Source organism: Drosophila sulfurigaster, chromosome X (assembly GCF_023558435.1).
Source record: "Drosophila sulfurigaster albostrigata strain 15112-1811.04 chromosome X, ASM2355843v2, whole genome shotgun sequence".
Taxonomy (NCBI): Eukaryota; Metazoa; Arthropoda; class Insecta; order Diptera; family Drosophilidae; genus Drosophila; species Drosophila sulfurigaster.
This window is the reverse complement of record NC_084885.1, coordinates 16,138,331-16,163,568: the sequence shown is the minus strand read 5'-3', so window position 1 is coordinate 16,163,568 and position 25,238 is coordinate 16,138,331. Positions and strand designations below refer to the sequence as shown.

The following is a 25,238-nucleotide window of genomic DNA, read 5'->3' as shown; positions in this document are numbered from 1 at the left end:
GATAATGCTGAGCAGAAAGTGGAAAGAGTAAAAAGAGGGAGAGAAACCTTTCTAATTGAGAGAGAGAAAGATGGAGAGAGTCGATGGTAACAACAGTTTTGCAGGCTAAATAGATTAAGCAAACCAATTTTGGCCTGTTTCGCCTTTATGCAAATCGAAAAGCCAAATTCAATTGCAAAAGTTTACGGCTTTTTTGGCCAGATTTGATAGCTTTTTTGAGTGCTAAGTGTGCCAAGTGCTGGGCACAATGGACACGCCTTCACATCCGTCTGCCCCCTTATCCACTTCCTCCTCCTCCTCTTGCTCTTCGTCCATAAATATGCGCGGAATTGAAAGGAAATGAGATATTCGAGCTACGCTGCAAAAGTTCTGCATAGATTATTATGCTAAACATAAAACATACCCTGTAAATATGAGTGAGTGAGAAAGCGGGTGTTGAAAAACGAGTTGAAACTAAATGAAAATTGTATTAAAATAGCATTAAAATTGTGATACAGATTAACTCATAATTGAAATGGTGTATTAATTATTTTAATGGCCAGCTCAACGCACTCAATCGCAATGCAAATGAACGACAAATTAATGCATTGCACAATTATTAGCAACAATTTCGCAAAGTGAGAATATGAAAATGTGCAAATGAATGCAATTTGCAATTATGCATATTAATGGCCAGCTGAACAAATTGACGCAGAGTCGAGCCTGCAATTATAAACTTTGACATATGCAACAGCAATTGCAACTTGCAACTTGCAACTCGTGTGCTCAACCTATTTTTTTTTTTTTTTTTTGTTGGACTTGCTACCGCAATTGACCTCAAAATTTGTTGCAGTCGAAACCGCTGATGGCTTACAGCACGTGCCGTTCATTCTCCCTCTCTTTCTCTCATTCCCTCTCCCTCTCTTTTCACCGCAAGCAATTCACAGTGCAGCAACTAGTGCAAGAACTCACAACTACACCAACAACATCTCCACTCAATACTGAGGTTCAGCAACTGTAATCCATTTACCCCTCTCCTCACCCCTCTGCGCTCAACTCGTTTAACTTTAACAAATTTTTGTGTCTAAGCCACAACGAAAGTTATCAAGAGCCAGCGAAGCAGCAGCAGCAGCAGTAGGAAGGCGCATGGCCAGCGCAAAATCGCCTTAAGACACACACACACACACACACATACACATAGAATGCCACGCCCCTTGGTTGCCCCTTTTCCTGACACTTCTTGGCATTGCCCTTCAAGCGAATGCCGAAACTTTCGGCATGCCTAAGCGCATTTGAGCCAGACTCAAGCCTCAAAATGCCTCCCTCGACGACAAGGCCACAAGAAGCCAAAAAGAAGACGAACGAGAGTCGAGCGGGGAAGAGAGGGAAGAGAAGCGATGCGAAGCGGCATCAAAGTTTCAATATCCTTATGGAGCAATTCAAAAAACTGTTCCCTCTTGGCATTGCCACACTCATACACACACACACACACACACACACACACACACACACACACACACACACACACACACACACACACACAGCGACACAGTCGTACGTGTAATACAATAATGGCGAGAGGCAAGCGATTAAATTGCCCAAAAAAGTATGCTACGAAAAAGTAAACAAGAATTTATGCTCACAAATCTCATGGAAAATGCGCAACAAATTACAAATTATGCATCAAATTGAATTATTTCAATTACTCTCCCATGCATATATTATGCATGTCTGCATATATGATTATATTTTCTTGTTTTTTTTCCTTCTTTGTTCGCAATAACTAACAATCAATGCAGCAAACTAATGCGACAGCTGAAGAGTTCAGAGTTAAGTTCAGTTGAGTTGAGTTCAATGCGATTTACTTTTGTTTTGTACTAACTTTCTTTTTGATTGTTCTGTTTAAGGTGAATTTTTTTTTTCATTTTGCAGACTTTTTTTGGTCTATCTCTTTTTGAAACTACATTTCTTTGCCATCGTATTTTATTTTTGTGTTTAACTCTTTTTGAAACTACATTTCTTTGCCATCGCATTCTTTTTTTTATTCATTATGTGGACATGTAAATAAACCCAGCACAAGCAAAAGTGCAACTAATTAAAGCCATTAAATTTGCATTTACCTCTCTTTTCATTTTTGGAAAAAGTTCACTTGCATATCTGCGCCTTGCATATTATGATAAGCAACTTTTAAAAGGCGAACATAAAAAAAAACTAACCGAAATTTTATGCAAATGGCAAGCTTGAAGTTGGCGCAAGAAGTTTGGGCTTTTACCAAGTTGTTTGGCCACATAAAAACATATATATATACACATATATATATGTATAGTCTGCATAATGCCATATAATTTAATCACACTCAAGAGCGCGTCTCGTCTCATCTCAGTGTCCAGTGTCAGTCAACTCAAGTCAACTTGACTCGACTCGACTCGACTCGACTTGACTCTCAAAATATTGACACAAATGCAATTTTTGCAGCATTTAAATAATTTGCTTAAATTTACTTAGAGCAGAGAGTTTTACAGGGTATTTTGTGTGTTTAGCATTTGCAATGCAAAGTGTTCACTTTGTTAGTTTTAGTCTCGCCAAGTCGCAGTCGACTCAGTGCACGTGTATTGAATGACATCTAAAGCACATTTACAATGAATTTGATTCGTGCGCACAAAAGGCAACAACAGAGCATGAAGAAGGGAAGAGCTGGAGCAGCAGCAGCAAAAAGAAAACAGAACAGAGAACAGAGAACCGAGAACAGAGTGCAGAAAAAGCGGGCGACAGTTTTATACAATATGTAGATAAAATTTCGCATTTTCCTCGCTTCGCTTTTCCATAGGCACTTTTGTGTGTGTGTGTGTGTGTGTGTGTGTGTGTGTGTGTGCGTGTGCATGTATGTGTGTGTGGCTCGTATTTAAATGCGACTCATGTGTCTGCTGCTGATGGCTCCATGCGGTGTACGGCATCTGTCAAATGGCCGTATTCGCTGCCTCTTTACATGTGTGTCTCTGTGTTCGTGTGTGTATGTGTGTGTGTGTCCACCATATGAAGGTGATGGTCGTTCCTCTTTCGCTGTTTCGCTCTTCGCCCCGCCTCGATCCTGCATCCCGTATGCTTTTGCTTCGCTGTTGTACCAGCATTTAATGAGTTCGACGTTGGGCCGTGAAACAACTTATCCATACTCGTATTTCATGCGAAATGCAGCCGCCTTTTTTATTATTTCTTTTTTATTTTTGTATTTGCCAGCTTTTTCTTTAATTTGTTGATTGTAGGCAAAACTTTGTTAATGCTGATAAATGAGAGAACATTTTCAAAAACACGATATAAGTATTACAAATGCTTGCCAGCAAAGGAAATACAAATACATATGGGAGTTAGAAGACGACTTTTCTAATAATATTATCTTTGATCACATTTCATTACATTAAAACATTTCTGCGGAAATGTTTTTCTTTATTAGTCTCAATTAATTAGAACACTTTCTTAGAATAATATCGAAAATGTACAAGAGAAAAGGTGAAAAAATGAAATTGCAAACCAAATTGTAACTTCTGGTTATTAATATTTATTTTGTTAAAATTTATATTAAATTTTTTGAAGTTATTGTAATATATTAATAATGATATTTTCAATGAGTAATATAGTATATTCATATACCAAATATAGTCCTAGGCATATTTTAGTATTTTATGATCTTTTAATTTGGTGTCTTTTAAAAATAACTGAAAATCTGGTATATTTTAAATATACTTTATCAATATACGAAAAAATACTTTTCATATATTTTAATAATTTTGCAGTATATTAATTTAGTATCTTTTACGAATGACCGACACTCACATCAAAAATTACTTTTAGTATATGTTTAGTATTTTGTATATTGGTATATTAATGTGGTATGTTTTAAGATTAATAACGCAGTTATATTTAAAATGTTTAGCGAGTATCTCACAGTCGGCAGCATATATTATTAAATTATTAAATTAATTTTCTGATGCCAATACACAGCTTTCAAGTTGAATTAAATTATAAAACATATGAACTATATATATATATTTGGCACAAGATATTTATAACGACTCACTTGGAAAAAAACTACAGCATAAATTCTTTTAAGACTTTATTTGCTACGTAAATTTGTTAAACGCTCGAATTTAAAAAGTCAAATATTTGTTTGTTAATAAATGCAAAAACACTGCATGAATCCATTTCTGACTTCTTTTGCTGTGAGAACTTGACAAACATTTAAATTCAAAGAGTCACACATTTGTTTGCTAATAAATGCAAATGTTTATCGAACTAAATACCAAATTAAAAACAAGCAAATAGTAAAAGCTTAAATAGCCTGAAGCGCATAATAGCTGTGACGAAATTATTGTTCGAATTTCATAAGAATTCAATTCTATGCTACAATTCTCATAAATATGATAAATATACAAAACACGCACACAATTTGTTAACTAACATATTAGTTAGCTGTCAAGTCTCAGACTGAGCCTGAACCTGAGCCTGAGCCGCAATTAGGAATTCGAAATCCATTTGTTTGAACCCATTTGAGCCGAGATTGATGTTATTCACGGGCAGCCTGAAATGAAATAAACATTTGTTTAAATGACAATGAGATCATGCGACAAGTAAATTGCGTGTCGACTCCATTCCATTGCTCGTGTAATGCTGTAAATGCAAATGAAATTTTAAATGTGAATTTATTACACTTGGCCAGTTGTAAGTTGCGACTTGCCAACTGCGAGCTCAGAGAGCTCTGAGCTGTGAGCTGTGAGCTGTAATTAGCCTGGTTTATTAATAGTTCACGCAGCCAAAGGTCTTGGCTTCGTTGGTCTTTTCCAAGCATTTACCTTTCCATTTTTTTCTTGCTTTTCGGTGGCAACTTTAATCGTTGCAAGGTTGCAAAATAAAAATAAAAAAACACACTGTGCAAAGGGTATAAGGAACTAGATGCCGTTGTTTTTGGTATTTTACAGGGTAGCTTTTAGTTAAAAATAAGTGCACACCAAATGCCTGTTAACTGCCGATGTCTTTCCCCCACTCTCTCCCTCCCACTCCCTGGCTCCGTCTCTGGTGCGGAATCTCTTGGGTCTCAGTCTCGGCTTTCAGCTACTTTTGTTGAGGCTCTTGGGTGGCAAACATAAACAAAATTAAGGCAAGCGACTGCAGACTGGCAGCAAGGCAGCAAGGCAGCAGAACAGCTTTCAGTTCCAGCTTCCACACGCCTCACATAAATTTGCTTAATTACTTTGCGCGCAACTTCAGTGCAGACTGTGCCAACTGTGAAACTTTTGGCAAATGGTTGCGTTTTAACTTTAATTATCTCCGTTGGCAGCGGCAACAATGCGAATGAAGAGAATGCTCCCTGAAGTTGGGTATATAACATGACATTAACTGTAGTCGGTATTTTAAAAAGGGTATCTGAAAGTCAGCTCTCGACTTCTGCTACTCTAATTACTAATTCTACAGAGACGACTGACGTTGTCGCTGTCGCTGTCGCTGTCGCTGCTGTAGTTAAACAGCTAAGCCGCAAACGCAGCATGTGTCTCTGCCATCGTCATCGTCATCGCTATCTCTAGCTTCATCTTTATCAGACGGTTGAAGCATCGGCTAATTTATGTCCACTTTTGTCTCGCACTCAACTTGCGTTCATTTTCAATTTGCAGGTACATTTACATTTTACCAGATCCCAGTTGGCATCGTTTCGAGTTTTGGAGTTTGCTTCTGGAACTGGAGCTGGAACTGAAAACTGAAAACTGAAGCTTCGAGCTTGGAGTCGGAGTTGGGCGCATAATTAAAAGCGAAACCCAAGAGAGGCTGCAAATATTTGCATAAAGCGCAGACGGGCTAATAAGTAACTACCAACAACAACGCTTCTAACACACAGCTACAGTTACACACACACATACATACACACACATACATAGCTGGAGAGCGAGCATAATAAAGTGCAGCATACTTTTGAGCGTCGCGGCTGATTCGATGAAATTTATGCAGGGCTAACAGCAAAGCCACAAAGTAACACACTCGCATACAAACACACACACACTCACACACACGTATAGAGATAACACAGACAGTGACAAACACCATATAACAGGATTTTTTCGCCTGATTTACGGTTGCTGTGGTTGCAGCCCAACATCAACATCAACGCCAACGCCAACGCCAAAGACAACGCCAACAACACCCCGGCACATCAATCCTTTTTGCCAAGGCAAGGCAAGGCACCAGGCACCTGTTTTTCCCAAGAAGAACAACAATAACAACACCCAGAAGTAGCAGCAGCAGCAGCAGAAGAAGAAGGAGCAACAAAAGCAAAAGCAAGAGCATTAGCAGAACAGAAGAGGCGAGCGAGCAGAACTCTTTGGCAAAATGCGTGGCCGTCACTTGCGTCGACGCTTCAGCTTGCAGCCCTCGTTCATGAAGGATGACAGCGCCGAGGATAAGCCGAAGCGTGACAAGTAAGTTATAGCCGCAAATACATATGCATTCACTCACTCACACACACACACACACACTCACACACTCACATGTGCATAAGTATATTCTTGTTTAATACACGATAAGCACGGGATACCCAGCAATAAATAGCAAGCTACAAAGACATCTGAAAAATTTGTAGCTCGCTATAGCGATTATTTAAACAGAGAGAGTGAAGCAAAAGAACATTTATAGAAATGCAATAGTAGAGCTATAGTAAATAGTGTTAAACAAGTCATAACTAAGCGATTGCTAAGCGATAGATATGCGATAGCTATGCCCAGCAATAAATATCAAGTTATATAGTTATATGTTATATATTTGTCTAAAGTAATGCTTTAAGAAAAGCCAAGCGATAGCTAAGTGATAGTAAAAAGAAAGTCAAGTGATAGTAATGCGATTGTTAAGCAATATTTAAGTTAGTAAAGTGTAAATAAATAAATAGAAACAGTTTTCGTTGCCAATAGCGATGCTTTAAAGAAAACCATGCGATAGTAAAGAAAGAGAAAAGTGATAGTAAGGCAAAAATAAAGCGATAGTAAAGTGTTAAAAAAATAAAAGACAGTTAATCTAATAGCTAAGCGATAGCTCAAATGATAACTACGCGATAAAGTGATACTAAGACTATATTTAAGCGATGATAAGGCGATAGTAAAGTGACAGATAAGACTTACAAATGTAATATCTAAGCGATAGTTTCAACATTACAGCGATAGTAAAACGATCGCTATGCAATTTTAAACGACAATCAAGTCATATTAAGTAAAAATAGACTAACGAAAATTTAAAGTAAAAGTCAAGCTTATGTGAAAGCGATAGTAATACTGCGATAGCAAAACGATAGTAAACTCCACAACTTCTATGTGAAATATCAAAATATTATACAAGGAGAAGAGTGTCAAGAAAAATTAATTGAAATCAAGTCTATTACAATATGATTAATATACAAACTCACTGAGGCAATATTTATAACCAATATTCAAACACAACCACATACGAGGACAGTTATGATTTAATTACGATATAAAAATTAAAAACTAAATATGATTTCAGTTAGAGAAGGAAAAACTAAGTATGTTTTTTATCTGCTTAACTAAAAGTTAGCTATAAAATTTAAAAAACAAATTAATTTTAGTTTCCTTACAACAGGAAGCAACAAATCGCAAAGCTACCTCAAATATGAATTAATAATATTCATAGGGTAATCAAGCTTAGCCCTAGCGCGACAAACTTTTGTTTCTATTATTTTAATTAAAAACAGATTTCGTTTTAATGAAATGCGAATTTTGCGTTCATTAAGTAGCTGACAGATAGACAGACGTACATACTCGTAAAATCAGACTGATGGCGACAGCATAAATAAATAATGTGCTTTATTTCATTTTTAATTATAAACAACTTTTAATAGGCCATAAAGATCTAGGACAGTACTGAAGGACAGTACTCAGTGTATAAAGTAGACAATATAGTCAATATTTATAGCAGCGGGAATACGATGACAACATGATATTGGAGCAGCAGTAAGCTGCATTTAAGTTGAAAGCGCTTAAAGTTGTTGGTTGAAAGCGTGGCAAACGAGAGACAGAAATACAACGAAGAAGACCGTGACCAGATGATGATGATGACCAGGTGGATGTCAGCTGTCAACGGGCAACAAGCGGAATAGCCAACAGTCGACAGTCCACAGTCGACAGTCGACGGCCAACGGCAATTGCCAGATTAATTTTACCCACAACAATTTCAGAGCGTTCTCAAGTTTTTTGCGACTGCAACTGAGACCGAGTCTGAGTCTGAGTCCGAGTCCGAGTCCGAAACTGAGGCGCCTTCTCTTTGTTTCGCCATCTCTTTGCTTGTTATTTGCTCATCAAGGCAAACCTCAAACCCAGCACAAGACGCAAGACACAAGACACAATGATAAGACATTCCCCTGGCTGATTTGCTGTCCCAGTCTAAGGGACCGAGATCCAACATCATCATCATCATCATCACCATCGTCATCGTCGTCGTCGTTTGCATATTTTTCTTTTGTTTTTCCTGTGCCAAGTCAAGAATTTTATTTTATTCTTCGTTATTCTGTTTTGTTTCGTTTGGTATTTCCTTTTCGCTTTTCATTTTTTCACCATCTCTTTCTCTCTCTCTCTCTCTTGTTTTTACTGCCTTTCTGCCTCGCATATTTGCGCTGATTATTTGCTGATATTTTGTACGGTCGCGAGGAACGAAATTATAAGTTGGTTAGGTGACAAGAAGCTGTTTGTCTTTGGCGCGATTGAAATTCTATTGTCCTCGACAGCTTTCGCTGGCAACGGCAATTCTGTCACCTAAGCTCCACAAGCACAATCTTTCAATCAACAGCGAAATTCTCAATTCTGCGTCCCTCTTCATTTCACATCGAACAAAAAAACGAACGAAAACGAACGAAGAAAAACGAAAAGTTGCCAAGTTATTCGCTTTATCGAAGCTCATCTACCTGTAATACGCTAACGAAGGACAACCCCAAAAAACTTGAACGAAATTATAAAGCCAGCATGTGGTGGAGAAGCGAAAAGATAACTTCAGATTCAATAGATATGTCCAAGAAAACTTTTGCAAGATTAAAGAAGAATCTCACATCTTGCTTTAAGGCCAAACTTTTCTGAATGTGTCTTTAAAGTTTTGCCCAACTTTGCATTATGAAAGATTTGCAAAATTTTCAATAGTACTTGCACTGAAGTATTTTAATAATAACAAATTGCCATCTGAGTTTTTTGAAAATTCTGGGTAAACTAATAAAAGTTTTCGTTGTTCACTTTGCATCCTTGGAAAGTTAAAGCACATGTATAACAAAATTATTAGTAAATTCAAACATTTTCTTCAAATGTAATATAAAAAGAAACTAGGAAAAATATAAGAGAAAAATATAAGAGAAAAATAATAAGAGAAAATAAAAGAGGAGAAAAAAAGAGAAAGGAACAAAAAATAAGAGAAAAGTCTAAACAAGACTAGAAAATAAAATAAAAGAAAAGAAAGGAAAGGGAAAGAAAAGAAAAGAAAAGAAAAGAAAAGAAAAGAAAAGAAAAGAAAAGAAAAGAAAAAACAGAAAAAAAACAGAAAAGAAGAAAAATAGAAAAATAGAAGAGAAGAAAATATAAATATAATAAATATTATTTATGATATATGGGCATATCCGTCAAATGGTAAACCACGATAAAAAAAATCTTCATAATTATCGTATCTTTTTGTATAATTTCATAAAGAAATGTCCAAATTTGTATAATACAATGGATCCATAGCATACTCGTACCTCAGTTCTTTTTATAAAAACATTTGCTGAAAACTGAAAAAAATTAACATATGTATATATGTTATATGATGAGTGGAAAAAGTAATTTTGAAAACCTCAAATTATGAAAACTATTAATTCTATTATGAAAACCTCAAAATATAAAAATTATTTTTCATTTTTCAATTCTACAAATTTGCAGTCATTTTAATTGTGTTGTTGTTATTATGTTTTCAACCGTTTAAAAATGTTAAATTAGTTTAATAGTTCGAGGCAAAAGAGTGGCCTTAAGTAGTTTACAAAAGTTGTTCAGCCATAGCTTAAATGTTACACGAATACCCTTCAATACTATGGGAAAGGATATTAAGGCTAGGAAACGATTTGCAATTTAAACAAACTTCAAAAACAAAAAGGAGAACAATTTTACTACGTTTTCTAGTATAAGCTCAGACTATAGGGGTCTAATTTACCATATATGTTATTGAGTATCTCCCTTAGGGTATCTACTAGTCGTATACACTGCAAGCGTTTGCAGCAAGTTCTCATTTACACGTCACTTAGTTTTCCCATCGCATCGCATCGCGTCACGTGGCCTTCGTTCTTTTATCTGTTTCGCTTTGTGCTGTTGGGGGAAATGATTAATTTTAAATGTAGCGCACAGTTTTAATGAGTCGCTGAGGAGATTGGAGCGTTGCACGCTGCTTTCTTCTCTCTCGTTTACTGCTCCACTCTCTCTCTCTCTCTCTCTCTCTCTCTCTCTGCTCTATCACCTTACTACTGCGACTGGCCTCAAAGGATGTGTGGTCAAGGAGGATTAAATTAATATACACATGATAAAAGCGCAAAAATAATTCAATTAAAATGAATTCAAGTTTAACTTTAGCCTTCTGCTGCCTCTCAAATTCACTTTCTCTCTCTCACTCTTTCGTTCTATCTCCATCTCTTTCTTCGCAGAGTGGGTCGCAATAATGCGGTGGACGATGCCATTGGGCCGGCAAATGCTCGTCATAAAATTGTGGTCATGGGCGCGGCCAAAGTGGGCAAAACTTCGATAATCACTCAGTTTCTGTACAACATATTTACCACCAAATATAAAAGGACCATCGAGGAGATGCATCAGGGTAACTTCTCCATCGCAGGCGTCAGTCTAACTCTCGACATACTCGACACGGCCGGTTCCTATGAGGTAAGTCTCTCTCTCTCTGTCTCACTCACACTCACTCTATCTCCCTATCACTCTCTCCTTACTCTAACCGAGTTCATTAAGTCAATCAAATTGTTGTTGGTTTTTGGGTTGGACTTTTTAGCTGGTTGCCCTGAGCTTCAGCTATAGCTGCATAAGTGTTCGATGTATGTGTGTGTGTGTGTGTGTGTGTGTGTGAGGGTGTGCGTGTGTGTGTGTGTGTGTGTGTGAGGGTGTGTTATGTGTAGTTGTGGGTGCTGCAGCTGCTGCTTTTAATTTTTAAATACCTGCCTCTAATGGCTTTCAACACTGAACGCCACTAGCATTTAGTTAGTTTTTAATATTTCACAACGTCGACGACGTCCTGGCGCCATGTCTTTCCCCCCTCTCTCTCTCTCTCTCTCTTTCCACTCTCTTTTGCTGCTCCTTTGCGTCCTGCTGCTGCTTTTGTGTGCAGCGGAAATTACAGCCTGCGATTCAATTTCGCTGCCACTTCCGCTAAACGCGAATTGAAATGCTTGTTCATAAAACTGAATGGCAAGGCAACAAACGGCAACAGCAACAGCAACGCAGCAGCAGCAGCAGGTGGCAAATGAAAAGAAATATGAATGGGGCACACTCACACACTAACACACACACACACTAACACTAACACACACACACGTACGGGAGCAACTCAACCATCCATCTGAATGCAAGCCAAGTCAACTGTGACTTGCGCCAAAAAAGGATGCTCGCCAGGCTGCTCTTTGTCCTTGGAAACAGCCCAGCAACATAGCAACAGCAGTTCATTTTTCTCCCTCTCTCTCTCTCTCTCTCTCTCTCCTCCTCTCTTTCTCGCTTTCTCTCTTTTATGCATCATCAGCAGCAGCAGCAGCAGCAGCGCAAACACATTTTGCACTCAGTGTAATATCCATAAGTTTTATTTGCGACTAATACAAATTGAGTCCAAAGTGATTATTGCCATTACCAATCAATTAGAGCGCTCTTCTAACACAGCGAACTCAGCTGACAACAGTCGCTGCTAGCAGTATAGCCACAGCCATCGTTACCTTCAACTCTGCAGACTCTAATTGTAAATTAATTACAAAATCATTTTTAAACTTCTATATGAGAATGTGTTTTTTTATGCAACATTAAAATAAACTTCGGCAGTTGTCTTTTTGTATGCTTACTTTTTAATAGCTACAAAAAGGTATTAAAACTTAATGAATTTTAAAAATATGAATAACAAAGAAAAACAACTAGTTTAAAGCTTAAAATCACAATTGTAACAACTTGTAGGCTCTCACTAACACTACCCACCTCATAAATTCTTGATTATCTATCTGTCCGTATCAACACCTAAAACTCGGAGTCTATAAGGATAGATTTACAATTTCTAAAGTTTTGATTGTGATCAAATAAAAATTGTAAAAGTTATTTAACAACTAATATCACATGACGATCTGGTATATTTTATATTCTTTCGTATATTTTAAATGTATTAGTAAATCGATATACCAAATATTGCCTTTGGTATTTTAGTTTTTTTTTTATCATCTTCGACTTGAAAAGCTACAAAGTAAGCCAGCTTAAATAATAATATAAATATTTTGAAAAAGTCCTCGAAAAAGTGTGTCTAAAAACAGCATAAATTTTATATCACATTTTTTACAATTATCAAAGTTGAATTGAATGCTAAACGTACTCGAAAATGCGGATTCTTAAGAAAATTCAAACAATTCTTTAATTCATTAAATGTCTACTTTATTTTATTATTTATTTTTAATTTGTTTTAATATATGGGAAATTCCCTGGCCAAAATGTCGCAAGCTGACTTATCTAAAGTGAAAAAAACATATACCAAAACATCAATTTTAGCTCTAAATATAGTTCTAGTTCATAATATAAAAAAAATTTTTACTTATTTTTAAAATTGTTTCAGTCTATATTTTTTTCTCTCTAATGTGTCGCACATATATATTAATTAGAGCATACTTTTATAAAATTCAAAGTCTTTAAGAATTTAAATAGACTATTTTATTCATCAACCATTTAGGAAATTCGTAATTCTATTTAGTTTTTATTTTGTTACATTATTTTACTAAGTTTTAGTAAAGTTCTTTAACTATTTAATAAATACTTTATTCTGTTATTTTTTCATTAATTTTTTTACTTTTTCTTTTTATTTCATTTATATTATGCACTTTTATTTACTTAATGAATGCTTGGAAAGTAAAAGCAGGTAACTCACAGTTCTCTCGCTGTAGGCTTTTTTCTTCACTCACATTACCAATAAAAGGAAGAAAAGAAAAACTCCCATTATGGTGTACTTTTGCCCACTTGCGTGCTGCTCGTGGCCGTAGTTAATGGCAGCTTTTCGCAACAGGAGGTCATTGGAAGAGCAGAAGGAAGAGAAAAGCATCCTGAATGCTGCTGGCGCTTATTAATCGTGCCTCCACTCGACTCATGTGTGTGTGTGTGTGGCAAGTTTTCACTGAAATCTTTTGCTGACATCATTAAACGAGCACAAATTTTATTTCATTTTCTCGATAGATACTTATTTGCACGTGCTGCGAGTGCGAGTGTGTGTATTAGTAGATACTTATGATAAGAAGTTTCATATATAGATTTTGATGTAGCAACTTTCTTTGCTTTTGTTTTTTTCTCCAACTTTTTGTTGCTGTTGCTGTTGCTGTTCACCAGCAATTTCCGTAGTTGGACGGGCAAACAGTAGGCGGTCTGCTGATGTGAAGCTGCCGCTGAAGTTGAAGCCACAGCAATGCTGTGCCACATGTAGCAAGTAGCAAGTTGCAAGCGAGGCAAGTGTAGCAAGTTCTCTGGCTCTGGCTCTGGCTCTGGTTCACAGAACATGCTGGCAAGTAACATGTAGCAAAAGTAACAAGTTGCCTGTTACCAACAGCAAGCGGAAATGTATTGTGTACGTGTGGGTGGTGTATGTGTGTATGCGAGTCTGTGCGTGTGTGTGTGCATGCTTGTGACTTTGTATCTGGTAGCAAGGCCACCCACAACTTGGTAACATATCTATGTAGGCGCTGTGCTCGTGACACGAACAGCAATGATTGCAAAGCTTTAATATTTTATTTCTATTCATATTTTAATGCTTACTCGTATGAATTAGATTTTAGTTAGCTAGAATATACTATTCAAAAATACCAAAGAGTTAGCATGGTAATGATAATAAATTTTCAATACTATACTATAAAAAGGATAAAATACCAAAGATTTAGTATTTTAATGCTAATAAATTTGACTCTTGTTAAACAGTATAGACTATTAAAATACCAATAAGGTGGTATTTTAATGCTTATGAATTTGACTTTTGTTAAGCTGTATATACTATAAAATACCAAAAAAAAAAAAGTAGTATTTTAATGCTCATGAATTTGACTTTTGTTAAATTGTATATACTATAAAACACAATTTTAAAAAGAGTAAAAATACTAAAGGTTTAGTATTTAAGTATTTTAATGCAAATACACTTGACTTTTGTATACTATTAAAAATACTAAAAAATTAGAATTTTTTAAACCGTATGCATAGTCCAGAAATATGTTTTAAATGCGTATTTAAAAATTATGTGAAACAGTCTTATTACTTGGCGAGCTTGAAACATATGTTAAGTGCACAAATTGCATTTGTAAATCCATTTATTTCAAAGAAATGCAATTTACTTCAAGTTGCCGTCTCAGGCGCCCAACGTGCGTTGAGCAGTCGTCGCAGGGGCAAACCATTGCCATACTATATATAAAATAGTTGTGCTTCCTGTTGCAGCAAATCCAATTCAATTCACAGCAATCATCGTGCACATAAATAAATAAATAAATAACCAGCCAAGAAACAGAATGTTTCTATTATTTAGGCTGCAGCTGGCAGAAGAAAACGAACAAGAACAAGATGAAGTTAAGGCAACTGAGAGCAAAGTCTGTTAGCTTTGAAGGTACTAAAAAGAGTAACTGAAGAGACTATTGGGGCAGATTACTAGATGATGAAGCAAGCAAATCAAATCCACAATTTATAGAGTATTCAATGCAGTTGTCAGTTTGCAATTCTCTTCTAATTTTCTATGCACAAATATCTGTCAATCAAGCAGACTCCTCTTAAAAAGTCTGTCTCAGTTGTATTTGATTTTTGTTTTTGTATTTTCTTTTTCTTCTATATTTATTTTTTGTTGTTTTCCTTTCATTCTTTTCTCGTTTTCTTGTTGTTGCTGTTCTAACAACAAAAGTGCACATAAAATTTTAACACATTTGCGCATTGCTCATAAATTTGACGAGGTGTTGAATATGCCCCCGGGACGCAGCCACAAACTCGCACTCGTAAATCGCAATAGTGACAGCTGGCTGCGGTCCATGTGTGTCTGTGTGTGTGTGTGTATTTGTGTGTATGTGTCTGCGTCAGTCCATTGTGAGTGGCTAATAATTTAGCAACTAGCCAGCAAACTGGGCTAACAGCAACGCTCAAAATGGCTCAAAAGCGAAAGCATTGGGCTAAAAAGGATTTTCCTTTGTTTTGTATTTTTATACTCCGCTACCAACAGTAGAAGATAGAAGTGTATTATGACTTTGTGTGCCAACAGGAAATGTGTGTAACAGGCAGAAAAAGCCTTGTTCGATCTAGAAAGTACATGAATATATAAGAGATTATAAGAGATAGAGCTTCATTTTGTTTTTCTTACATCACTTTCATTGTTGGAAGCAGATCAAGTTTGTTTTAGGTAATTGCCACGCCCACTTCCACTTTTGAAACAATTCAACAAACAGTCTGTATGATTACTGAAAACAATTTTATATTATACAATATGGTACATTTTGAGCTCTATTGTACATTTTTTATTTAATAGTATATCGACCAAAATATACCAAATATGTATTTATCGGAATATATTTTTCGATATATAAATTTGATGCATTTTAAGAATAATTTCGAATTTCAATGGTGTATTTTGAATTACAAACTATATCAATATACCAAATATAGCCTTCGGTATATAGTATTTTTCTTTTTCGTTGTATATTAATTTTATATATTTTAATAAAAATCTACACTCTTTTACTTTCACTGAAAATGTATACCGCATATCACACCGTCGATCACACTCCACTGCAGCTTTCTTAGTTGTTTTTTGTTGCCATCGAAGTGCCATCAAATATATGTCCATATACTTACATCTATATATATATGGATATAGTTGAAGCATATGTATGTATAGAGTGGCTCATAAAACTTTATGCATCGCTTGTCAATTGAATGCAGACACCAAAGAGGAGTAGACACACTACCATCTCTCTCTCTCTCTCTCTCTCTCTCTCTCTCTCTCTCTCTCTCTATCTCTCTCTCTCTCTCTCTCTCTCTCTCTCTCTCTCTCTCTCTCTCTCTATGTCTCTGTGTCGTGGCCAAGATGCACATGGCAACTTTTATTGGCAACAATTTCTTCAGTTTTATCGTCAAATGCGACCTTCAGCTGAAAGTAGAAAAAGATTATGTGGAGAGAGCACTTCAAATTTGTTGTTCAGCTGCTCAGGTTGACTGAGTTTATCAATAACTAAGCTCTTTCAATTTACGAAAATCATAGCGAGTGCTATTTTTATTATTACTGATTTATTCAGCTACAATCCTGTGCAGCCAGATAAAACTGAAAATTTGTATTGTATTCTTATAAGAAACGGAAATATAATACTGATAATATAGTATATTCTAAAATATGATTTTTATTTTATTCTACGTATACTTAATTTGTATATGTAATTTCTTTTGTCTTTAAACTGTAATCGATCCTTTATACAATTATGCAATTTATTGAAATGTCATTAAATTTCACATACGCATTAAAATTACATTCACAAAAAGTTCAGCAGGTGTGTTCAATATCCAATTGCACATGACAAATCAGTTCATAGTTATCTAATATTAAAAAATGAGTAAAGTTCTAAGTCATTTGTAATGCGAGCTACAGTTTCATCTGCTTATAACGCCAGCAGCAACAGCAATAGTTAATGGACAGCACACACATATACACGTACACACATGCACAGCTTAGCAGTCTATGTGACACTGCCTTACCACGCCCACTTAGACCTTCCGCCTTCACCATTATCACGGTCCGCCACCTAGTCAAACACTTCTGCATGCATTTGGCCAACTTTCAGTTAAATTTTTGGCATTGATTCTTTCACACTTTTAAGCGAAATGATAAGCAGCAGTTGAATTAGTCAACTTGTTGCAATTCTTCTCAACTGTTGTGTAACTGTTAATCAGAAGCGTTGCTCAGCAAACTGCAATGTCTTTATAAAGCTCGGCTGCTTGACCCTGCTTACTTGTCAGTTCTGCCCAATAATAAAACATGCACTGGATCTATGACTCAAATACAGACAAACTTTTGGCAACCGCGTTTTTTATTACAATTATTTTATCGATTAAATAAGAAGAATAACTAAAGATTTTTAATTTTACATGGAATACAAATTCACCTTACTTTTTGTAGTATTTTATACTTTGAATTTCAAACCGAATCATTCAAAGTTAAACTTGCTAATAAACCTAAACATAATTTTACTGAATTGTACTACAAATAATCTTAAGTCCAAAATTAATTGCACAGCGAATTAAATGCTGGCTTAAATTGTCGTATTTGCTGCTCTCAAGCTCTCAGCTCTCAGCTGGTGACCATTTTTCATCTTTAGTCGGGCATAAATTCGCGCATTGCGTATACGCAATCATTTCCAGCCAAGTAGCCGCAATAAACAGCATTGTGTGGTGACATGCGGCACACACACACACACACACTCTTTGCGGAAGCACACACGCGAATAGTTTTGCTGTTGCGGCACAGGTTATCAGCTGCGTTGATGTTGCATGTGTGCTTATCGCGCCTGCAACTGTTGCAGCCTGCCAGCAAGCTGATTGTATTGCTGTGTGTGTGCGTGTGTGGTATGTGTGTGTGTGTGTGCGTCGGTCTGTTGTTGGATCAGTGGAAATAGTTTCCACTGGCTAAGCACAAATGCTAGCGGTCATTGTGCAAATAGTTGCACAGTCAACAGCTGTGGCACACGGTATGAATTATTTTTGCTGCTGCTGCTGCTGCTGCTGAAGTCCACTCGCAACAAAGATAACATTCACTGCATATTTTACGAGTGGCACTTTATTAAGGCTAACGGTAACGACAACGACAGCGACAACGACAACGACAACGACGGCAATGGCAGCTGCAATAAAATTGTTGCCAATCCAAAGACAATATAAAGCATGTAACTCCAGGCGAACTTCTGTTCGTTGTCCTCTCTCTCAATCCCACAGCAAGGACATCAACAAACGACTGCAATTTCAACTGCATAAATTATATTAAAGTAAAGCTGCGTAGTTGGGTGCTTACAAATTACGTATTGATATAGATCTATTTCAGATAATTGCTGTTCATAAAATTGGCAACCAATTTTATAGTACAATAATATATCTACGCCCTTAGGCTATTTTAATTTATACTCTTTAACTATGTTGAATACTAGCATAAATTCAAATTTCATAATTGAAGCAAGGACATTAAAGAACGATTTTTGCAGCGATTTAAGTTAAAATTAAAATATACTATGGCTATAGAAGTATAGAAAAAAAGAATTCTAGACCTTTATCGACTAGCCTAAAAACTAAAATATACTAAAAACAAGGCAAAGCTTAAATTAAGTAAGCTTAAGAGTTACTTACCCATAATTAAAGCCAGAAAATTAGAAACTGATTTTTACAGCGACTCAAATTAAAATTGAAACATACTATTTGCATAGAAATAAAAAAATGTAAAATTTAAAATAAACTAAAAGCAGTCTAAACTTGTATTTTGTAATATTAAAATGAAAATCTACTATTAGCACACGAATTAATAAAAGACTTATCTGCAGCAAACACAGTTGTTGCTATGCATAATGAATGCAACAAGTTAATTGAACTGTCGCTGTTGCTGTTGCTGTTGTTGCTGCCGTTAACGATAACCCCATCGTTGGCAATCCTATTAAAAAAGTGTAAAGTAAAGTATATTTAATCCGGCGTTTTAATGCCGTGGCATAAGTTATGCCGCTTACGTTTAACGGCTGATTAACATAAAACCCATTAAGAAGAAGCATCAGAGGAGAGCCAAATGCCACACATTCACAGTTCGCAATTCGCCAGTCACAATTGCAATCTTTATTGGCTGGCAATCAAAATAAAAAAAATAAAAAAAACCGAATGAGAAATCGCAACGAGTCGAGTCGAGTCGATTCGAGTCTGTTGTTGATTGGCAAAAGTGCCTATCATACCTATGTAAATATTTGCTTATCCATTTATTACAATTTTTTGTGTATATCTCGTTTTCTTTTTTTCGTTTTTGTCCATTTTTATCTGTGCTCGCTGTTTGCATTACGTTTACCTTTGGGCTGTTGTTATTAATTTGCTTTCAATTCATTTCACATTTTTATCAACAATTTTCATATTTTTCGCAGCATGTCTTCCATATTTTTCCATCCAAATCAAATATTTTTTTCACATTGATTAATTTCCAATTGTTTTTTCGTGTGTGTAATTGCTTTTTGCCACTGAGAATGCACTTCACTCATACTCATACATATTTCACTCTCTCTCTCTCTCTCCCTCCTGCTGTGCCTTACACATTCATATGTATAGTATTTCTGCGGTTTGCATTTAAAACAGATTTACATTTCACTGGTTTCGATGCTCTTCCCTTGACGCATTGATAGTTTGTTAAACACTTGAATAAAGCATTTTTCCCCTCATTTTGCAAATTTTAGGGCAACAATAATGTCGTATAATAAAATTATAATTGTTAAACACAAATATTTGTTAAACATTCTAATCATTTTCGGCATTTGCACAATAATAATAATTGAAAATTCCACTCACTGTTTATAAATTATAGTTTATCAAACGAAATTGTATGCGAGAGACTTTAACTTTTCACAGCTGGTAGTCGAAAGCAAAACAAAAGTGAATTTCCATTTGAAATTACCACAAAAAAAACTCTTTTTTCTCTCCAACTCTCTCTCTCACTGGGTAATCTTGCAAATTGTGAAAACATTTGCACAAATCTCTCTGAATTATACCACAAAAGTTGTATTTAAATTAAGTAAATAGCATGTCAAAATATGCCAACGCAAAAATACGTTGAATTCATACAAAATTCGTAATTGCTGAATTTTATTATTTTTTAATATTTATATGCACATTTTGCATCTGCTTTTTACCATTAATACTTATATCAAACATCAATAGTGCTGTGATATTTATTTATTATTGACTACTTTATCCGTCCACATTCGTTTGGACGCCAAAAGTTTGCATTGATTTCAAAATAATATGAAATTATATTTATAATATACGATATTTTAACAATGCTCAAATGCAGATCATTAAACTAAAATTATATAGGAAGAAAAACGAATTTACTCGAATGTGAGATACCCCAAAAAATACCAAAATATAATATGTAACAATGATGTGGGTTATAAGCAAAATTGATCCCCATAAAGGTTTCATTTTGTTGCAACTGAATATTAAAACTATTTTCTACTAGTCTACACAGTTACCCCATGATCATTTTTGCAGGGTATCTAAAAATCATTGGCACATCAAGGCAATGGAAAAGCCCAAAATGCATTTAACCATTTGCGTAGCCAGCACACAAAACTCACACACTCTTACATGCCCTCATAAACACACACTCACACACACACACACACACACACACAGATGGCTGAGCTGTGTGCGGTGTAAATGAAATTAGAAATTTCCCCATAGCTTTTGTAACAAAATTTTCAAAGTTCTTTGGTTTTTGGTTTTTGTTTTGCCGTTTACCTGTCTCCCTTCCTCCTATTCTCTTTCTCTCTGTCCCTTTCGCACTCTTTCTAACCCTGCCCAATTCACTTGGTGTGTGTTTGTGCAATTTTGATTAAATTTGAAGCTGCTTTTATTCAATTTCAATAGCAAAGCTCAAGTTTTGAAAGCCAATAAACGAGTTAAGCCAATGGCCAACTTGCACACAATCAAAACTAGGCGACACTTGCAGCTGTTGCAGCTGTGCAGCTGTTGCTGTTGTTGCAGTTGCATTTACTGTTCTTGTTGTTGTTGCCTGAGTTCATAATCCAATTGAATCCAAAAAAACGAACCTTACCGACTCTTCAAAAAAGCCAAAAAATAGGAAAAAGGCGGCACACACAATCAGCTCGACAAGCATCAACAATTTCGAGCCCATTGAGAAATCAAGCGACAACATATGCAAATAGAGACACGAGAAGAGAGAAAGCGAGTGGAAAAGAAAGAGAGAGAAAGAGGGAGCAACAAGAGCTGAGCAGCTGAGGCATATTTGCGGTCTTGTGCTTGGCTTGCCTCCGCCTTCCGTCCTTCTTCTGTTCCCTTTCCCTTACATTCAGCTCTCTCTCTCTCGCTATCTATCTCCTTGTGCATCTCAGTCTCAGTCTCAGCCTCTCAGCCTCAGCTGTGTGAATGTGTAACGAGCGGAAACCGCAGTGCCACATATGGGGACAGCGAACGGCGTGTGAGCGTGCGACCGTGTTGCATGCCACATGAGCAACCATCTGGCTGTCCGCCTCCTGTCTGCCGCACGTCCTGCTTGAGTATGCACGAAAATAGGTCAATTCATAGACACAGGTTGCCACAGCACCAGTAGCAGCCGCAGCCACAGCAGCAGCTGATGCTGCCACCTTGCCACTTTGCCACCTTGCCCCACTGCGTCTTGCCACATTTCTTCGGCCCGTTGCTGCTTCTGTCTCCTGTGCTTCAGCTTGTCTTCAGCGAGTTATTTACAATAATATCCAGCAATAACAATGGCAAACGGCAGCTGCAGTTGCTGCTACAATCAAATTGATCGACTAGCAGTTACCCTAGATAACTTAAATCATAAAAAAAGATCAACAATTCTTGTAATTTGTTAAACTAAGATTAAATATATATCCTCCTTTTTTTGTAATACACATCTTAGATATTCTAGAGAAAACACAGATTTATCGATAGCCACAATCAGTAAGTTTACAGGGTATTGCCACGTCTGTCACTGCTGTCAGCTGTCGTTGCGCTTTCCTAGGACAAGTAATATGTCGAAAATGCACACACTGAAATTATGACATGCTCTGAGGCCTTTTTCGCCATCTTTTTTTTAATAGCATTTCCCTGAATTTGGGCTAAATGGAAATATTTATTCAGCTGCTCTGTCAACCTCTGTATGAAACTATATAAACTGCCCAAGGCGGGTAACAAGATATCAAGAAAGTGAGAAAAACGAGCTCGAACTTTAAAAAAATGTTTAAACATTTTAAAATAACTGAGAAAGCTCCAGTCGAGGGTGTTATTCTTAAAATATACTACAAAAGTACTAAATATATGGTATATCGTTGAAGAACTACATTCGAAATATACCATAGATGTCGAAATATACCAAAATCAGCAAAAACCCAAATACAGTTGGCGTAATTTGCCATTCAAATGTATTTCTTAAATAGTTATATGTTACAGTCAGAAGAATGCTTATCCGACACCATAAAGTATATATATTCTTAATCAGCGTCAACAGCCATATCCGATTGTCCGCGTTATTTTAAAACTGGAGTGTTTCCTGAAAATTTTATTGAGATAAGATAAAAATTGTATAAGTTATTTGAGAAATTCTTTTATATGGGAAAAACACCTAATTGCTGGTGTGTTTTGTATTCTATAGTATATTTTGAATGTAGTACTATGTCAACATACCAAATATAGATTTTGGCATATTTTAGTATTTTTGTGGTATATTAATTTGGTATATTTTTCTAAAATAATGTTATACTGGTTTACTTCAAACTGGATAGCAGTTTTTTTTGTTGTTTTGTACAATTTAGCATAATTAATTTTATTTAATGAATAGAATATTTTCAAGAATAGCATTAAATATGCTGATTGGGATTTTGAATATATTATATGTATATGAATTTCCTTTCTGTTTGCCGTTTCTCCCGAAATGTATTTTAGGGCATTCAATTACATTCTTTAAATTATAAAGTGCTGGAATTTCGAAGAATTCACTATTTAAATTCAGTCCCACGCTCTTTTGACCCACACACACACAAATTGACCCGCCCTAATGTGGTTAAAGGCTGGTCAAATTTAAAATCGAAATATGAATGCTTGATTGCGCCACGCTTTGCAACGCAACGCTCTGCGTCGAATCAATTTGCGAGCCGCGAGTTATGATGCGGGAGTCCTGTGTCTGTGCCTTCAATGCATGTGCTTGGCTTTGGTCCTTGGACCTTGGTCCTTGTTGTTGTCCTGCGCTTTTGCTCCTGTGCGTGGTCGTGATCGAGGCCAGGGACAAGGTCAGTTGCACTGTCTGTGTCTGTGTGGCATGTGCAACAGCAGCTCACCTGCGTGCCGTTTTTCTATTTTCCTGCCAGCTTTTTTCCCTCTTTTTTTTTGGTTTTACCCCCAGCTTATGCTATTGTGTTGGCATTGGCAGTTTTATTCTTTTTGATTTTCATTTGGATTTCCCATTTAGAAAGCAGTCACCACACACATACACACACATACATATTTCTCTTCACTGCCTTTTTATTAACTTGCCGTGGGGAACGAGACTAAACGAGAATAGAATTAAACTGCAACCAGACAATGCAACGCTTCGATGATTTCGACGATTCGCCCACTTCATCTGATGCCACAAAAAAAAGGGTGTGTCTGACGTTAGTTGTCTGTTTCTCGCCCAAAATGTTGCGGTCGTCAGAAGACAGACGACAGAAGAGAGAAGACAGAAGACAGAAGAGATAGGAGACTGACGACAAACGAGTTCCTGTCACGGGGACGAAACAAACGGCTAAACAGGACACCCAGACAGTGGTTGCCATCGAATAGTTGCAGCTCTCTCTCTTTTCCTGGGAGTCCTTCAAGCAGCTCCCTTTATTTCAGCTCAGTCTCTAGTATCCTTTCTACTGTCTCCTGTCTGCTCTCTGCTGTCTCTGCTGTCTCCTGTCTGCTAGTTGATGCCTGATGCCGTCTGTCTACTTCTAACTAAATGTCTGTTTCTCTAATTCGTTTCATTTGCCATTTGCCAGTTGTGCTCGCCACATTAAACAATTTAAAGGGTCCACACACTTTGTCAAACAGCAGGCGACGTTTCCACTAATTGTATCTGATCCAACTCTGCGCTGCTCTTTAAGCAGAGTACATCAAATATTTCATATTTTTGAAGGTTCAACTTATGCGAATTGTAAATTGTGTTGAATAAGTTACACCTTTAATATTCTGGTGCAGAAATAGCTAAATCGAAATATAAATTATCAATTGAAGAAATATAGCTCCGAGAGCTGTGTTAATAAATAGACATAAGGCAGCTTTAAGTTTAGTAACTTGAAAACGTCAGCCCTAAAACTAACAAAATCTATAAAGAACACAATTAACAATTCTGGGATCATATTTCTCAACTACTTTTCAAACAATTTTATTCCAAAAGCAGTAAAAATCAAAAATAATAATAACTCAAGCAACACAATAAAGCCCTTTTATATTTAATATAACTTAACAACTACTTTTGCTCCTTAAATAAAAATATTCGTGTGTTAAGACAACAAAGAGTCTTTGAAATTGAAAGATTCTTATTTAAGGTTAAGATGAATAAATATCATTAATAATAATCTAGAAATTTTTTAATTAATATTAAAAAATCATCACTTTAGAGGAAAAGTGAATGCTTACTTATTATAAATTATTATTATAAAATTACTCAATAATCATTATTAATGGAATTTCTTTTTACGCAAATTTTAAAGAACAATTATGATTTTTTCAATGAATTCAAAGATTGCCTGTCTTTGTCTTGACTTCGGCTTATTCATGTTTATAAAATTACTAAAAATCATGATTGCTAATGAAAAAAACAAACCAAAAACAAACTCCAAAAAGCATGATAGAATTACTTGATAGATTACTTCAGCGAAAAAGAAAATGATATTATTCAAGATTTTTCTATGACGATTTTATGTAAATGATTTTGACACTTCAAAATCGCAATTTTTTTATATAGAGTATTTCAAATTCGTTGCTCGTCAAAAAGGGACATCAACACTTTGAGCTCGTTAAGTTTTTTTTTTTTTGTTTGTTGGTTCGTGTTGTTGAAATTTACTTAATTGAGTTCTGTATACAAAATGCGTTCCATCTCCCAGCAGACACATTGTCATTGGCCTGCATTGTTTGTGATATTTGGGGTCGGGGTCGGAGTCGGGGTCGGCTTCGAGTTCGAGTCCTTGGGCCAGTGGCTGCTGCTAAAAGATTTAAAACATAATTCACAATTTGTGTATAGGTATATGTGTG

General features: G+C 36.0%; 2 protein-coding genes across 4 annotated transcripts in view; both read left to right on the top strand.

Annotated features, from left to right (window-relative positions):
• The window catches only part of LOC133848366 (ras-related protein Rap-2b), a 60,156-nt gene that overhangs the window by 17,189 nt on the left and 17,729 nt on the right, over positions 1-25,238 (top strand). Inside the window, exons 2-4 of one of the 3 annotated variants that reach the window (XM_062283900.1) lie at positions 5,640-5,827; positions 6,111-6,437; positions 10,670-10,901. In XM_062283900.1, the coding sequence (XP_062139884.1) occupies positions 6,349-6,437; positions 10,670-10,901 (321 nt within the window). In that variant the 5' untranslated portion in view covers positions 5,640-5,827; positions 6,111-6,348. Of the gene's footprint in view, positions 1-5,639; positions 6,438-10,669; positions 10,902-25,238 lie in introns of all 3 variants that reach the window. The other 2 variants (XM_062283899.1, XM_062283901.1) reach the window with 2 other exon arrangements.
• LOC133848365 (uncharacterized) overlaps positions 1-25,238 on the top strand; it is a 183,485-nt gene that overhangs the window by 149,700 nt on the left and 8,547 nt on the right. The window lies entirely within an intron of this gene.